A 17,628-nucleotide genomic window follows, 5' to 3' on the forward strand; every position below is an offset into this window, starting at 1 on the left:
GCCCTGGAAAGTGTGGCAAAACCAAAGCCAATCAATTTAAGACAGTCACGTAGTTGACAAAGGAAACAGGCCAGGGCCTGGATGTCTAAAAGAACATTTGCTAACCTCATATTGCAAATGAATGACAAAGTGAAACGTAAATGACTGGATTTCCATTGATTTCAGTTCTGCATCTGATTGTCATCCATGACTCCAGTTATGGGCATTCCTATTGTAAACAGGCTAAATGCCCCAATTAAAAAAAAAAAAAAAAAAAAAAAAGCAGAGTTGCAATCCTAGTCTCTGATAAAACAGACTTTAAACCAACAAAGATCAAAAGATACAAAGAAGGCCATTACATAATGGTAAAGAGATCAATGCAACAAGAAGAGCTCACTATCCTAAATATATATGCACCCAATACAGGAGCACCAGATTCATAAAGCAAGTCTGTAGAGACCTAAAAAGAGACTTAGACTCCTACACAATAATAGTGGGAGACTTTAATACCCCACTGTCAATATAAGACAGATCAACAAAACAGAAAATTAACAAGGATATCCAGGACTTGAGCTCAATTCTGGACCAAGCAGACCTAATAGACATCTACAGAATTCTCCACCCTACATCAACAGAAAATACATTCTTCTCAGCACCACATCGCACTTATTCTAAAATTGACCACATAATTGGAAGTAAAATACTCCTCAGCAAATGCAAAAGAACAGAAATCATAACAAACAGTCTCTCAGACCACAGTGCAATCAAATTAGAACTCAGGAATAAGAAACTCACTCAAAACCACACAACTACATGGAAACTGAACAACCTGCTCCTGAATGACTACTGGGTACATAAAGAAATTAAGGCAGAAATAAAGATGTTCTTTGAAACCAATGAGAACAAAGACACAACATACTAGAATATCTGGGACACATTTAAAGCAGTATGTAGAGGGAAATTTATAGCACTAAATGCCCACAAGAGAAAGCAGGAAAGATCTAAAATTGACACCCTAACATCACAATTGAAAGAACTAGAGAAGCAAGGGCAAACAAATTCAAAAGCTAGCAGAAGACAAGAAATAACTAAGATCAGAGCAGAGCTGAAGGAGATAGAGACACAAAAAACCCTTCAAAAAATCAATGAATCCAGGAGCTGGTTTTTTGAAAAGATCAACAAAATAGATAGATCACTAGCCAGACTAATAAAGAAGAAAAGAGAGAAGAATCAAATAAGATGCAATAAGAAATGATAAGGGGATATCACCACCGAACCCACAGAAATACAAACTATCATCAGAGAATACTATAAACACCTCTACATAAATAAACTAGAAAATCTAGAAGAAATGGATAAATTCCTGGACACATACCCCCTCCCAAGACTAAACCAGGAAGAAGTTGAATCCCTGAATAGACCAATAAGAAGTTCTGACATTGAGGCAGCAATTAATAGCCTACCAACTAAAAAAAAAAGTCCAGAACTAGACTGCTTCACAGTCAAATTTTACCAGAGGTACAAAGAGGATCTGGTACCATTCCTTCCAAAACTATTCCAAATAATAGAAAAAGAGGGAATCCTCCCTAACTCATTTTATGAGGCCAGCATCATCCTGATACCAAAATCTGGCAGAGACAAAACAAAAAAAGAAAATTTCAGGCCAGTATCCTTGATGAACATCAATGTGAAAATCCTCAGTAACATACTGGCAAACCGAATCCAGCAGCACATCAAAAAGCTTATCCAGGCCGGGCGCGGTGGCTCAAGCCTGTAATCCCAGCACTTTGGGAGGCCGAGACAGGAAGATCACGAGGTCAGGAGATCGAGACCATTCTGGCTAACATGGTGAAACCCCGTCTCTACCAAAAAATACAAAAAACTAGCCGGGCAAGGTGGCAGGCACCTGTAGTCCCAGCTTACTTGGGAGGCTGAGGCAGGAGAATGGCGTAAACCCGGGAGGCGGAGCTTGCAGTGAGCTGAGATCCAGCCACTGCACTCCAGCCTGGGCGACAGAGCGAGACTCCGTCTCAAAAAAAAAAAAAAAAGCTTATCCACCACGATCAAGTTGGCTTCATCCCTAGGACGCAAGGCTGGTTCAACATACGCAAATCAATAAATGTAATCCATCACATAAACAGAACCAATGACAAAAACCACACGATTATCTCAATAGATGCAGAACAAACCCTTGACAAAATTCAACAGCCCTTCATGCTAAAAACTCTTAATAAACAAGGTATTGATGGAATTTATCTGAAAATAATAAGAGCTATTTATGACAAACCCACAGCCAATATCATACTGAATGGGCAAAAACTGGAAGCACTCCCTTTGAAAACTGGCACAAGACAAGGATGTCCTCTCTCACCGCTCCTATTCAACACAGTACTGGAAGTTCTGGCCAAGGCAATCAGGCAAGAGAAGGAAATAAAGGGTATTCAATTGGGAAAACAGGAAGTCAAATTGTCTCTGTTTGCAGATGACATGATTGTATATTTAGAAAACCAGATCATCTCAGCCCAAAATCTCCTTAACCTGATAAGCAACTTCAGCAAAGTCTCAGGATACAAAATCAATGTGCAAAAATCACAAGTATTCCTATACACAGACAAACAGAGAGCCAAATCATGAGTGAATTCCCATTCACAATTGCTACAAAGAGAATAAAATACTTAGGAATACAACTTACAAGGGATGAGAAGGATCTCTTCAAGGAGAACTACAAATCACTGCTCAAGGAAATAAAAGAGGACACAAACAAATGGAAAAACGTTCCATGCTCATGGATAGGAAGAATCACTATCATGAAAATGGCCATACTGCCCAAAGTAATTTATAGATTCAATGTTATCCCCATCAAGCTACCAACAACTTTCTTCACAGAATTGTAAAAAAACTACTTTAAATTTCATATGGAACCAAAAAAGAGCCTGCATAGCCAAGACAATCTTAAGCAAAAAGAACAAAGCTGGAGGCATTACACTGACTTCAAACTATACTACAAGGTTACAGCAACAAAAACAGCATGCTACTGGTACCAAAACAGATATATAGACCAATGGGACAGAACAGAGGCCTCAGAAATAATGCACACATCTACAACCATCTGATCTTTGACAAAACCTGACAGAAAGAAGCAAATGGGAAAGGATTCCCTATTTAACAAATAGTGTTGGGAAAACTGGCTAGCCATATGCAGAAAGCTGAAACTGGATCCCTTCCTTACACCTCATACAAAAATTAACTCAAGACAGATTCAAGAATTAAACCTAAAATCTAAAACCATAAAAACCTTAGAAGAAAACCTACCCAATATCATTCAGGACATAGGCATGGGCAAAGACTTCATGACTAAAACATCAAAAGCAATGGCAACGAAAGCCAAAACAGACAAAAGGGATCTAATTAAAGAGCTTCTGCACAGCAAAAGAAACTATAATCAGAGTGAACAGGCAACCTACAGAATGGAAGAAAATTTTTTGCAATCTATCCATCTGACAAAGGGCTAATATCTAGAACTTAAACAATTTACAAAGAACTTAAACAAATTTACAGGAAAAAACAAACAACCCCATCAAAAAGTGGGCGAAGGATATGAACAGACACTTCTCAAAAGAAGACACGCAGCCAACAAACATATGGAGAAATGCAAATGAAAACCACATGAGATACCATCTCATGTCAGTTAGAATGGCAGTCATCAAAAAGTCAGGAAACAACAGATGCTGGAGAGGATGTGGAGAAATAGGAACACTTTTATACTGTTGGTGAGAGTGTAAATTAGTTCAACCATTATGTAAGACAGTGTGGCAATTCCTCAAGTATCTAGAACTAGAAATACCATTTGACCCAGTGATCCCATTACTGGGTATATACCCAAAGGATTTTAAATCATTTTACTAAAGACACATGCACATGTATGTTTACTGTGGCACTGTTCACAATAGTAAAAACTTGGAACCAACCCAAATGTCCATTAATGATAAAGTGGATAAAGAAATGTGGCACATATACACCATGGAATACTATGCAGTCATAAAAAAGGATGAGTTCATGTCCTTTTCAGGGACATGGATGAAGCTGGAAACCATCATTCTCAGCAAACTAACACAAGAACAGAAAACCAAACACTGGATGTTCTCACTCATAAGTGGGAGTTGAACAATGAGAACACATGGATACATGGAGGGGAACATCACACACCAGGGCCTGTCAGGGGGTTGGGGTGGTGACCTAGGGGAGGGATAGTATTAGGAGAAATACCTAATATAGATGACGGGTTGATGGGTGCAGCAAACCATCATGGCACGTGTATATCTATGTAACAAGCCTGCACATTCTGCACATGTATCCCAGAACTTAAAGTATAATAAAAAAAAATTTTTTAAAAACCTGACTCCATGAAGACTGCTATTGAGAAGGTGTTTTTGCAAGCTTAAAAAGAAAACACATTTGCTCTGGAGATCCAGAGGATCCCATTTTTCTGCTAAGCAAAAGGGTTGCCTTTGTGTCATTAGCACAACTATGAAAATACAAGCTGTGGAGGCAGTTCCAAGCCTGGTTCAGAGCCACACACAACAGCCTACTCATCAAGTGCCATGCTCACATTCCCAGGGAAAACAAACACAAGTGGTATAAAAACACTCAGAGAAGGTGGCTTTGAGTAGTTTGTCCTAGAAAAACAAACACAGCTTGGTTTGCGAGAAAGATGGGAGACAATAAAACATGTTCACCCTTCCAGCAGTGTGCGGTAAGACTAAATATTTACTTTAAAACAATACTGGATTCAGTGCCTTTTATGAGGAACAAAACACTCTTCTGGAGTAATATAAGGGATCTCACTCTGACTCTTCTAGAACAAAAAGCAGAGTTCTAAACGGCCCAAGGTGAGGCTCCTGTGGCAGCATGAGGTCACTGGAGCGATTAACTCAAGTTCACTGGAAAGTAAGTTAACTACTATTTGTTGACTAGTAAAGGCAACAATTGGCATCTGTAACTCTTAAACTAGGAGAGTAGCTCAGAATCACTGTGGATTGACAGGGTTTGCTGTCAGACCACACATTTGGATCACACCCAGAAGACCCTGACTTGCTGGGTCTAGAGTTTGTTCTGGATCCAAATCTACATATCTGCTTATCCAGATGAAGAATCTGTCCGTGGAATAGAACCTACCTATAGAATACTGTTTTTCTGAATAGGACCTACGCCTCAGAATTAAGTTCTCACGTCAGTTTTTAAAGTTCTTTGGATAGCATTACTGGTGGTAGAAGAGGTAAAGAAAATAAAAGGTTACGAAACACATTGCGGTCTCGCATGTTAGGGTTTTTTCTTTTTCTTTTTTTTTTTTTTTTTGAGACGGAGTCTTGCTCTGTCACCCAGGCTGGAGTGCAGTGGCCGGATCTCAGCTCACTGCAAGCTCCGCCTCCCGGGTTCACGCCATTCTCCTGCCTCAGCCTCCTGAGTAGCTGGGACTACAGGCGCCTGCCACCACGCCCGGCTAGTTTTTTGTATTTTTTAGTAGAGACGGGGTTTCACCGTATTAGCCAGAGATGGTCTCGATCTCCTGACCTCATGATCCGCCTGTCTTGGCCTCCCAAAGTGCTGGGATTACAGGCTTGAGCCACCACGCCCGGTCAGGGTTTTTTCTTTAAAAAATCAAAGATTTCTAGAAAAGAAAGAGAGCTTGGGAGACTCCATATTAATGGGGGCAGCTACCAGTTACTGAGCTGATAACTAAGGTCAAGCACTGTACTAGGTATGCCACATGCTGCCCTTAAAGAGAAATGGTTCCCCTGAGTAAACTAAGGCTCAAGCTGGGAATACCATAGCAAAAACTCCAGGCGAATGACTAACGTGGGAGACTGACTCAGTTTTCTAGTTGAAGGAAGACAGCCTTTTGAAGTTGGTTTCCATTTTAACGGCATGCTGTGGCCAGGCAGGTTGCTTTCTGTCTGGCTTGAACACATTTATCAATGGGCTCAGACTGGGTGGTGAACTCCTGGGCAGCAAGCCTTGCCTCAGAAGCATCTTAGTACCTTTTGATACCTCAGGCTCTGCCTTTTGAGCTTCAGCCTTCACCTGATCACAGCTGTGCATCAGAGCTCCTATACAGACAGGGCTGATGGGGATGGCAGATGGAGCACCTCTGCCTCTACTCTGATCCTCTGTCTAAAGTGCAAACCAGCCCACCCACTGCTTACTTAAAACTCACTGAGAGGTCTCTACTAACTTCAGGAGGAAGCCCGGATGCTCACCCCAACAGCTCAGACACTGTGATCTGACCCTTGGCTTTCTTCGATGCCTTCTTCCTCCCTACTTGTGTCCCCTCTCCACCCTTACCTCTCCTCCACATCCAAGCTATAAACACTAATTACACCAACCTACTGAGAGTTTGAAATACACCAAGATCTTTCTCCTCAACCTTTGTGCAAATTATTCTCTTTGGTTAGAATGCTGTCATCCCTATGCATTCTCCCCTACATAGCATCCATTAGATGTCACGTCCTCCAGGAAGTCCTTCCTGTCCCCCTTAAAAAAATTTTTTTTTCTTATTTTCAATATCTGATGAGCTGTCCCCTTTTTCATCCCTCACCAAGAGTGAGCTAGGTGCTCCCCCTAGATATTCCCACTACCACCTCCTCCCTTTATCTTAACAGTTATCATGTTATAGCAAAATTGTTTGTTTTGTTTCTCTGCTGTCCCAGAGACTGAATGTTAAGATGTCAGTCACTGTGCTTGCTCTGCTATTGAACCTATGGTGCCTGGGGCATAGCTGGCACTCAAACAGTTGTTGAGTTGAATGCTGGTTGGCAGCATCTCCTAAACACATAATTGTGTGTATTACAATGACAGAGCAGCTACCTACATATTGGGAAGCCCTACATTTCTTTCCTTCCCGCTTCTTTCCTTTTTGCTTTTTTTCCCACCCTCAAAATCAAAATTTTCAGAAAGAGGAAGAGAAATTAACATTTTAATAAGCACTTCGTATATTGCAAGCATTGACCATGGGCCAATACTGAGAGGTAAATACTATCAACCTCATTACACAGATGAGGACATGCAGGCTGAGATTCAAGAACTTACCCAAAGTCACAGAGCCAGTAAGTGTCCAAACTGACATTCACACCCATGATGCTAAAGCCTGTGTCTTTTTCTTTATAATGTGCTACTTCTATTTGTTCAGCACAGGAGGACTTGAGGCTGTTCAGAAGGCAAGGATGGTGCTTCCTGTCCCGATGCTACTGCCCTATGTCTGTACTTACATTTGCTGTCAGCTGGGTAGTCAAAGCTGAAACTTTCTCCTGGGAGGCATCCAGTTCCCGCCGCAGTTTGCGAATCTGAAGATGGCAAGGGAGAGGATTACATGCTTTAGGAGTCCATTTCCAAGGTGAGCAGGGTCAAATGATTGACAATAGTTAAAGAGGAAGTCCAACCAGAAAGCCGTTCCTTACCTCTGACTGGCATTTTTCTTCTGGCTGTGAAGAAAACATAAAGGAAATTAGACCAGTTAAGGAACAAAGAATAGTGATGTCCAGCCTATCGGGAACACCATATTCAGATAGTTGCAGCCATCTGGAAGATTTATTCGTCGCTTTTCTGGTGTATTTCTCTGGAAAAACTGGTTCAATTAAATGGACCCATCAGAAAGGCCAAATACAAATAGCTTATGATTTTTAAAAATTAGGAAGAATGAGGACACCACTCCACATTTTGGTTGTGAGGAGCCACCCGGCTCCCCAGGGGATGGTGATAGGTAAGGTGCTCAGGAGAAGATATGTGAGGAGAAGGCCATGAGTCAGATTTAGTAAATAAAAATACAGGAGGCCTAGTTAAATTTGAATAGCTTAAAAAAAAAAAAAAAAAGTCTACTGTGCTGGGCACAGTAGCTCATACCTGACATCCCAGTACTTTGGGAGGCTGAGATTGGTGGATCACTTGAGGTCAGGAGTTGAAGACCAGCCTGGCCAACATGGTGAAACCCATCTCTACTAAAAACACACACAAAAAATTAGCCGGGTGTGATGGGATGCACCCGTAATCCCAGCTACTCGGGAGGCTGAGGCAAGAGAATGGCTTGAACCCAGGAGGTGGAGATTGCAGTGAGCTGAGATCTCACTGCTGCACTCTGGCCTGGGCAATAGAGGCTCCCATCTCAAAAAATAAAATAAAATAAAATGTAAAATAAAATAAAGGGTCTAATATGTCCCATGCAATATTAGGGACATAATATTACTAAAAAAATTTAGTTGTTAATCTAAATTTCATATTGAGTGCTTTGTATTTTCTCTGGCAACTCTGGCAACTTTAGATAGAGGATCAGAGTAAAGGCAGAGGTGCTCCATCTGCCATCCCCATCAGCCCTGTCTGTATAGGAGCTCTGATGCACAGCTGTGATCAGGTGAAGGCTGAAGCTCAAAAGGCAGAGCCTGAGGTATCAAAAGGTACTAAGATGCTTCTGAGGCAAGGCTTGCTGCCCAGGAGTTCACCACCCAGTCTGAGCCCATTGATAAATGTGTTCAAGCCAGACAGAAAGCAACCTGCCTGACCACGGCATGCCGTTAAAATGGAAACCAACTTCAAAAGGCTGTCTTCCTTCAACTAGAAAACTGAGTCAGTCTCCCACATTAGTCATTCGCCTGGAGTTTTTGCTATGGTATTTCCAGCTTGAGCCTTAGTTTACTCTAGGGAGCAAGGAAGACTGCTCCTGGGTTAATTCTGCCCCATTTTCTGCCCTCCTCTCACTTCCCTAGGACACTGCAGTGGGAGCACCAGGGTAGAAAGACCTCAAAGTGAGGGGGGTTTGGGAGCCCCTATTAGCCAGCCCAGTAACTTCACAGGTTGTGAGGATAAATGTGGCCTTCATCTTCATGCTGTCCCATTTCAAGGACCCCAATTACCTGTGACCCCTGTGGAGTAAGGGTGAACTCTGTTGCCCCTCTTACTGGCTTCCCTCTTTGTCCCTTCTATGCTGGCTCTGTGTCTGTGGTGACACAGGTACCTGCTAGCTAGAAACTATAAGACCCTCTCTCCTCCCATAGGGGGAGCCCACATGAATTGGGGAACCCACTGCAGGAGGAACCTTTCTTTCCCTCTCCTCTAGTTCCCACAGGGGCTCATAAAGAGGATCCCACCTCCTTCCTGGAAATGTTGAGTGTTCGACCTTCTCTCTACCCATTGCTCTAATTTCCCCAGGGAGGGAAGAGTGACTTGGGAACCAGGTAGGTGAGTGAACATCAGTAAGAACTCTATTTTGTCCTTGGGTCCTCCCTAAGTGTCCTAATCCAATTTTACTAGGGATAAGCCCATTATTTTTTTAAAATCAGCATCTGACCCTAATGTCAACGTCTCCATTAGTTCACAATACAATGTGGGTATGATTCATTAGAACTCGCAGAGCACATCCATCAGCTGGAATAGGTGGGCAGCTGCTTCCTGTCTGATCTGCCTTCACCCTGTGTTCCCCATTGTCCTCCCTCCTTATCCTGCCCACAAGCTCCCTCCTCTAGGTTGGCTCCTAATAGCAGTAACCAATTTTTAAATACATGGAGCCAAGTCATTTAATCCTTGCAGAAACTCCATTAGGTAGGTTTGTTTGTATTCCTTCTGAGGTTCAGAGAGGTTAAGTGTCTTGTATAAAGTCACACTGAACAACCTCCTTATCTAAGAAATGCTTTCAGGAGAAGGTTGGAAGATGTCCTCAGAGCTCACTCTTCCCTCCCAGATAATATTCATTCATCTTTGTCTGTCTGTCCATCCATCCTCACTACCACCACCTATCAAATATTTACTGATTTCCTACTGTGTGCCAGGCACTGTTTTTAAGAACCTAAGATAAAGCTGTGAACATGACCAAGTCCCTGACCTTGTGTTGCCTGCATTCTGGTAATAACAGCTAGCATTTATTGAATGCTTATCATGTGCCAGAGACTGTTCCAAGCACTTTACATTCATTATTCATCTAATTCTTATAACAACTCTTTGAGGAGGTACTAATACTATTGCTTTCTGTTTTGTGTATGAGGAAACTGAGGCACAGGAAGGTTCAGTAATTTGCCCAGGGTCACAGCTGGTAAGTGGCAGAATTGAGACTGGATCTAAAGTAGTCTGGCTCCAGAGCCTAGGCATATTCTCCTGTACTTTTACTATAGCTACATTCTCATGGGGACTTTCCAGAAAGAAGCCCCAAGTTCAATCCAAAGGGTACAAGTTAATGGTGAGAATGTCACCACTATCTAACATCTGGAAGGCCGGTGGAGGCCTGTTAGCAGGCTTAACCATCCACATAGGAGCAGTCCTACTTTGAAACACTTCCATCGACAGGCCCTAATAGCCCTTCCCCATGCCTCTGCCACTGTCTGTCACTGTGCCCACCTGTCTCTGGGGATGGGCCCCCATTATCAACAGCAGCCTAGAGAAAGCATGTGCTTTGTATCTTGCCGCTGTTGCTGCAGTTCTGCATATCTGGTAACACTATGTGAAGCTGCTAGCCTCCATCCATCCAGCAGCTCTCCTGGGAACTCAAGTGTTCCCTACCAAACAAGAAAGCAAGTCTAAGGCCAGAGGTGGCCTTTGAGATTTTCTCTACTCTAAGAGCTAGCCATAACTTTTCCAAGGCAATCATTTAGCACTCTGTAATCTTTTCTTTCACTGATAATTAAAATTGCAGACAAATTTCATGCAGAATGAGCATTCTTGAATATTCATTATAGAGATTTCAAGGAAAGAACCTACTGTCATCCAGTAAGAGCCTTTAAAACTCTCAGCTATTAAGCAGGTTCCTTGGTCTGGGTCTGTGGCAACTTAACATTTCAAAGATCTCTTTTCAGACAACAAACAAGAATTTTATATATCACCTTAACATTTACAAAGGTGCCTGGAGCATGTATTTCAGAATTTCATTATCACCAAGAAGGTAATAATAGATAAGGGACCACACCTCAGTGCTGGGTGGTAGAGTAGCAGTCTCGCCAGACTTGCAGTTTTTCTTGAAATTAGTAGACTGCACCAGCATAAAAACATTCAACTGATAGGCTATTTTTTTTTTTAAGTCCGCAAAAGTAACCTATATTCTCAGAGAAGGCATATGTGAGGACAGTAAATGGAAGCCTTTGATTCCATGACTCATGGAATGTCAGAGATTGTAGGGGCCTCAGAAGATCACCTTGCTCAGTTTCCTGATGCCAAGGGCAAAACCGGGGAGACACTCTGAATAACTAGGTGATTTGCCCAAAGTCACATGGTGAGACGAACTCTGTGATTACACCTTGGGGCTCTTGTTATCCAGACAAAAAATGGAATTAAAAAGTATTATTATTAGGTCTTTGCTAATTTGTTGAATTTATATCAGCTCAGAAAAGACAATTTCAAATTTCATGAAAACACTATCTTCATGTCCCCATACCCAGAACAACACCTACTGAAAGAGAGTCTTTTACTGTAAGGACTTCTAGTGGTTGGCATGAAGGGGCTGCCCCCAGGAACTGCATGTGACAGTTTCCTAGATCTGAAGACACACAGGTTGAGAAGCTTATGCTCTTTCCCTCCAAGGCTGGTTAATGCTGGCCAGTCTCCCATGTTTTACTTTTCTGAAAGGCCCACTCCCCTCGGTGTTGGCAAGAACCCCTGGGAATGCCACAGGGGAAACACGGGGCTGGGCACTGAACCATCCACTACAGCTTCTCTGCACCAGTCCTGTGAAGCTAGAGTCCCATGTCCCTCTGGTGCCTACGGCCTCCTCCTTCAGTAGCAGGCTCCTTTCTCTCCTAAATTATATCTCTCCTAACTTATAGGTGTTAGTCTAGAGCCAGGCATATCTATGGTGCCAGAAAATACTGTTGAAGAAGTGAATTTAGGTTTAAAAGCACCAACCTTGGTACCCATATCCCACAGTTTCATTCTAGAAGAAAGGACATAGTTTATCTACTGGCTGACAGCTGAAAGACGATCTCTATGCTTTCTTAGTAGATCATGGCTTAAAAAACCTCTCTCCAAGGTTTTTCTGTATAAAGCCTTTAAAAGGAAAGCTAGGACTTGGTGATGAAATTTCAAACAAGATGACTAGCTGAGGAAAGAGGAATTTTAGAGTTGGAGGGGTGAGGTGGTTAGGAAGAGTAGAAGCAAGAGTTTCTAGGTCCTTCAAAACAGACCATATCAGCAATCATTGAAGTTTATTTGCTCACTACAAGCCTAAGAAAGAACAGTTAGGCCCTGGTATCTTTAACTTGATTCTGGGGTGGCCTCTTATTTTCCAGGAGCTATACACAGTGTATCCTGCCATATAGACCAGAAACCAGGCATTATCAAAACCTAAATTATTAAAACATTTGTTTCCATGGGATTAAAGGCTAAAGAATTTCCAATTCACAACTAACAAAGAGATTTTTTTTTTTTTTCCTGTAGACATTCCCAAATTACTATTTTTAAAGTAAATAGCATACAGCTATGGCCATGTGCGGTGGCTCACATCTGTAATCCTAACACTCTGGGAGGCTGGGATGGGTGGATCACTTGAGGTCAGAAGTTCGAGACCAGCCTGGCCGACATAGGGAAATCCTGTCTCTACTAAAAATTAAAAAAAAATTAGCCAGGTGTGGTAGTGCATGCCTGTAATTCCAGCTACTCAGGAGGCTGAGGCAGGAGAATTGTTTGAACCCAGGAGGCAGAGGTTGCAGTGAGCCAAGATTGTGCCACTGTACTCCAGCCTGGGTGACAGAGCGAGAGTCTGTCTAAAATAAAATAAAATAAATAGCATACAGCTATAAAAAGTAAGTACTACTGAACAAATCCAGTAGTACTGAAGATCCAAATGTATTTGATTACATTTGGCTTTCATTCAGTAAACCTCTTTCATGGATGACATCTAGCATTTAGGAGTGCTTGCTCTGAGCTGTGTGTACAATATTCATTGTTTTAGATTTATTTTCCCATTTCTTTCAAACTTTTTAAAATACCTACTATGTGCTAGGTACTATTCTAGGCACTAGGAATAAAAACAAAAATGTCCTTGTCTAGAAAGAGTTTATATTGTAGTGAAATATAATCTTCATAACATTTAATCCTCATTACACCTCTATAAGGTAGGGACTGCTATTATTTCTACTTTATAGATAAAGAAACTGAGGCTGGTCAGGCACCGTGGTTCACTCCTATAATCCCCACACTTTGGGAGGCTAGGGTGGGTAGATCACAAGGTAAGGAGGTTGAGACCAGCCTGGCCAATACGGTGAAACTCTGTCTCTACTAAAAATACAAAAATTAGCTGGGCATAGTGGCACGTGCCTGTAGTCCCAGCTACTCAGGAAGCTGAGGCAGGAGAATCACTTGAACCCAGGAGGTGGAGGTTGCTGTGAGCTGAGATCACACCACTGCACTCCAGCCTGGGCAAAGACTCTGTCTCAAAAAAAAAAAAAAAAAAAAAAAAAAAAAAAAAAAAAAAAAAACAAAGAAAGAAAGAAACTGAGGCAGACAAACGGTTAATAAATTGCTCAAGGCCTTTCTTTTCCAAGTCCCTCAGCAGGTGGCCAAGGCTTCTCACACATTCTAAATAGTTATAACCTAAAGCACAATGCCACTTTAACAGGGCAGCCAGTTCTGGATTTTGGGGTTGGTATAATATAATTAATAGCTGTCTGTGAATTTTAAATCTTGTTCCCTAATTAATTGATCCCCTTATAATGGAAATGCTTTCTGTAGGATAAATGCATATATTTTATTCTTGACACATTTGATAAAGGAACCCCAGCCTCATGATCTCATGATCACAGCCACACAGCATTGATTTATACTCACTGTAGAATAAATTGACGATGTGCTGGAAACCAAGGAGAGTGAGGATCCATGAACTATTAAAAGAAAAAAAAAAAGGGTGAATTGATAGATGGCTGTTATGGTACCAAAAAGGGGACAGAGGAGGAAAAAATCAGTAATACAGGACACTCCAGGCTTGGAATGACTTAATCTCATCTTGACCCAACCTTTCCTGGTTTGGTGAAAAGTCAGTGACAAATAAGTAAGATTTTGCTAAGGATGTCACTCTTCTATTACTGCATTTTTTCCTTCAACCTTCTGAATACTTTTTCTCTTGACTGTCAAAATAATATATGATTACTGAACAAAAATTTTCAAGTACAGAGAAGTGTTAAGAAGCATATTCACTGTCACAACCTGCAGTGACTCACAAATGCATTGCCCGGAGGCAACCTGCTACCATTCCAGCATATTTTGCTTCACTCTTTTTTCTAATGTATTCCTTTAGGGTTAAGACTGTGTTCCGTATACTTTTTTTTACCTTGTTGGCATCTGTCAGTTGTATATGCAAAAAAATGAGCTGATTATTTTGAACCTAAGAGGCTGTTGGCCACAGTGAGTTCATTCTAGATGACCATACAGCAGAATATTTGTTTAGAAAACATATTCATCGAAATATAGATTCTTTATTTGATTTCTACCATGTCTACAAAGTGACAAGCAAGTGGTGTCTTCTTTTCTGTTTCAAACTGGTACTTTTGACTAGAACCAACTTGTATGTCCTTAGCACCCTTCCTGCCCCCAGCCAGTGGAGGCATCTTATTATCTGTTCTAATTTTACAGCATAGTCTTTTCTAGGACTTGGGTATTCTAATTGCCTTCTTTTGTGAGAAGCAGGTTCTTTATTTTCTTGGTAACTTCTGAACAACTTGTTTGAAAAAAAGAAATATTCCCATGTTAAGGCATCATAGGACTTTTAACTGGGCACAGCTTTCCTGGCCATGGGTGGAATGGCTCTACTCCCACACCCAGTTATGACCTGTAGTCTAAAGTGGGAGGCACGGGGGTAACTTCCACGTCTACTAAATGGCATTCATCTACCACCCACGAAGTGAACTCACCTTGGATTAGCAGTCAGCAGAAGCTACATGCCAACAAGATAGCTGATAAGTAGCTCAGCCTAACACTCAGGCTCCTCTCCGTCATCTTTCCAGTAAATCTTCCCTGACATCTCCTTCTTCCCTTACATGTTCTTGTCACACTATGAATCCTACACTGCTCTCCCAAGCTTGCCCTAGACAGTACTTTCCTGCCTCAGAGTCTCTGCCCGTGCAGTTCTCTTCATTTAGGCTGCATCTAAATACTGTCTATCCCAAACAGATCTGCTCAAATGACATCTTCTCTATAGGACCTTTCCTCATTCCCCTAACTGCCATCTGGGTGGGCTTCCTCCTCCCTCTGAGCCCACGTAACTCTTGGCTTGCTATTCCAGCTCTCTTCTCTCTTAGCAGCTCCCTAATGCTCTAAGCTGTCCCTCTATCATCACATACATCCACCCTCCTTAGCAATGCCCTGCATTCTAGATCTTTTCCTCCATGTTTTCTTCATCCCTGACTAACCTGACTCATGCCCATAAAAAATCAGGTTAAGCTGTTAATGGCCAATAATGGCTTTCAGTGTTAATATGTCCACACATTAACACAGGCCTTTAATGTCCCAATTTAGTGGCCTAATATTCCACTGAGGTAAGTTAATTCAGCTTATGACACAGACAGTAGTGGAGGAATTATGTTGGAGGTCAAGCTGGGTGAAGAGATGTGGGTAACACACAGCTATGCACACTTGCATGACTGGCGTGCCAGAGACCAGCACAGGGCTGCTATATGGCCTCTGGCTGCTGGAAAATGGAAGTTTTTTCGTTTCTATTTCTACATCTCACACATATAAACTTACTGACACAGTTTTAGCAACAACTCAGTGCAAGCATGGGGCCACAGGCAGAGAAGATCACATCTGGCAGGCTTAAGGTAGAGGTAATTATTTTTCTCAATAATTAACTCCTCTCACTTTGTAATTAGCAACAGCAAGGCTGCATTCCAAAGAGACAGATTCCTTGATTTTCAGAGTCAACCCAAAACTGAATGTGGCTTACCTGTACCACTGCAGTTGGGCCTCCCTCAAGGGACTTGAGCCAAGTCAGAGCCTGGGTTATGTAATGTGGTTATTTTTGGACAACAAAATGTCTATGGGAGTTACAGAGGCTAAACAGCTAAAGCGGCCTATGTAGTTTTCCTCCCTATAGCTACACCTCCACATTTTTTCAGCTACAAGGAACCACAGAGAATATCTAGGCCATTTCTGCCATTGAGAAATCTGAAACTCGGAGAGGTTAAATAACTTGCTTAAGGTCACACAGCAATTCAAGAACAGGATCTGCTGATAGAATTCAGGAGATCGCTCTGCCTTCGAGTGATCTGTTGTGCTGGTTTCTGATTTTCTTTTCCGTTCATTTGTTTTTCTCAAAAGAGCCTTTTGGTGTCTTTTAGAACGGTGTCCTAGTCCCTTCATGCAATCTACACATGGGCACAAGCTAGGAATGTTTGAGAAGAAAGATGCTTTAGTAGGAGTGAAAACACTAGATAGAATGAAACAACTAGGCATTATTTCAGCCAATAAAGCAATCAAGTGCCTCTGACTCTCACAGAGAATCTGCAGGTAGCAATCCCAGACTAGGCAGGACTTTTCCACCTTTAATCAACAACAGAGTACATTAAATCTCAGAATGGTTAAGTGACGTGGCCAGACACACAGCTAGTCAGGAGCAGAAAGAGAATGTGGATCTAGGCATCATGATCAATTTCTCATTCCACAATTGGGTACTGTGGAAAGAGTCAGAAGAATGAAATGCAGTTCTGATGGCCAATGGACTGCCCTGAAAGATCAGAGCTCGCCTCGCACAGGTTTTTAAAAAATAAATAAATAAATAAATAAATAAACCAGCTGAGTCAAATATCAAGGTAGGATTGAGTGGAAAGAAATAGGGACTGGAATCAAGAGGCTTAAGACATCATTGTGGCTGCATAAAGTCTTCAAGTCACTTTTGCCTCAATTTGGCCATTAAAAAAAATGAGGATGATAATGGCCGTTGGAGAGAAGGCTATAATGTGACAATTATAACAATAGCTACCATTGAGTAAGCACTTACAATACTCCCCTTTCAAAGTTATTTGTTAAATGCTTTCCAAGATTTATCTCACTTAATCTTCACTTCAATTTTCCAAAGCATGTACAATTATTTTTCACATTTCAATGAATAGGAAACAGGCTGAGCAGGTCAAGTCCTTTCTCAGAGTCATATTGCTAACAGTAGAGGTGCCAGGATTTGAACCACTTCTGCAATTCAGGGGCTAGAAACACAAGTAAGCTGCAAGACAAGCTTTCTTGGTTAATAAGCTTCTCTGCTCCTGCGGATTCCATATAGACTGAGAGAGGAGGGTTTCTCTGTTTTTCATTGCATTAGCTCTTAGTGATGACTGGTGAAGTCATGGGATTTTTTTTTCTCTAGAATCCATTTTAAAAATGCCTCAAGCATCCCCTTAAATGTATGCTATTAAAGTTGACTTTAAGATCGCATAATGCATCTGATAGAAAGCAATTTACCTGAAACACCTTTGAAAGGCTGCATCTGGGCCATGTCTGTACCTAATCTACATATTTATAATTCCTAAAACTCCTTCAAAGTGGAAAGTGCTAATTAAATTGCACAAAAACCTCACATAAATACTTGTGCTACTTCTTCCTAAATTTCTGTTCTGCTTTATGGCGTATAATACACCTAACTGATTATTACAAGAAGTTCTGTTTGGTCCAAACATGAAATGTCAATTTTCTTCCACCTGC

At 41.6% G+C, this 17,628-nt stretch overlaps 1 protein-coding gene across 2 annotated transcripts in view; it reads right to left on the bottom strand.

Annotated features, from left to right (window-relative positions):
• NAV2 (neuron navigator 2) overlaps positions 1 to 17,628 on the bottom strand; it is a 411,604-nt gene that overhangs the window by 46,562 nt on the left and 347,414 nt on the right. For both annotated transcript variants that reach the window (XM_030918125.1, XM_010388179.2), the window contains 3 exons: positions 13,771 to 13,823; positions 7,434 to 7,457; positions 7,245 to 7,319 (listed from right to left, as the gene is read on the bottom strand). In XM_030918125.1, the coding sequence (XP_030773985.1) occupies positions 7,245 to 7,319; positions 7,434 to 7,457; positions 13,771 to 13,823 (152 nt within the window). The remainder of the gene's footprint in view (positions 1 to 7,244; positions 7,320 to 7,433; positions 7,458 to 13,770; positions 13,824 to 17,628) is intronic.

The sequence above is a fragment of the Rhinopithecus roxellana genome, chromosome 15 (genome assembly GCF_007565055.1).
Source record: "Rhinopithecus roxellana isolate Shanxi Qingling chromosome 15, ASM756505v1, whole genome shotgun sequence".
Taxonomy (NCBI): Eukaryota; Metazoa; Chordata; class Mammalia; order Primates; family Cercopithecidae; genus Rhinopithecus; species Rhinopithecus roxellana.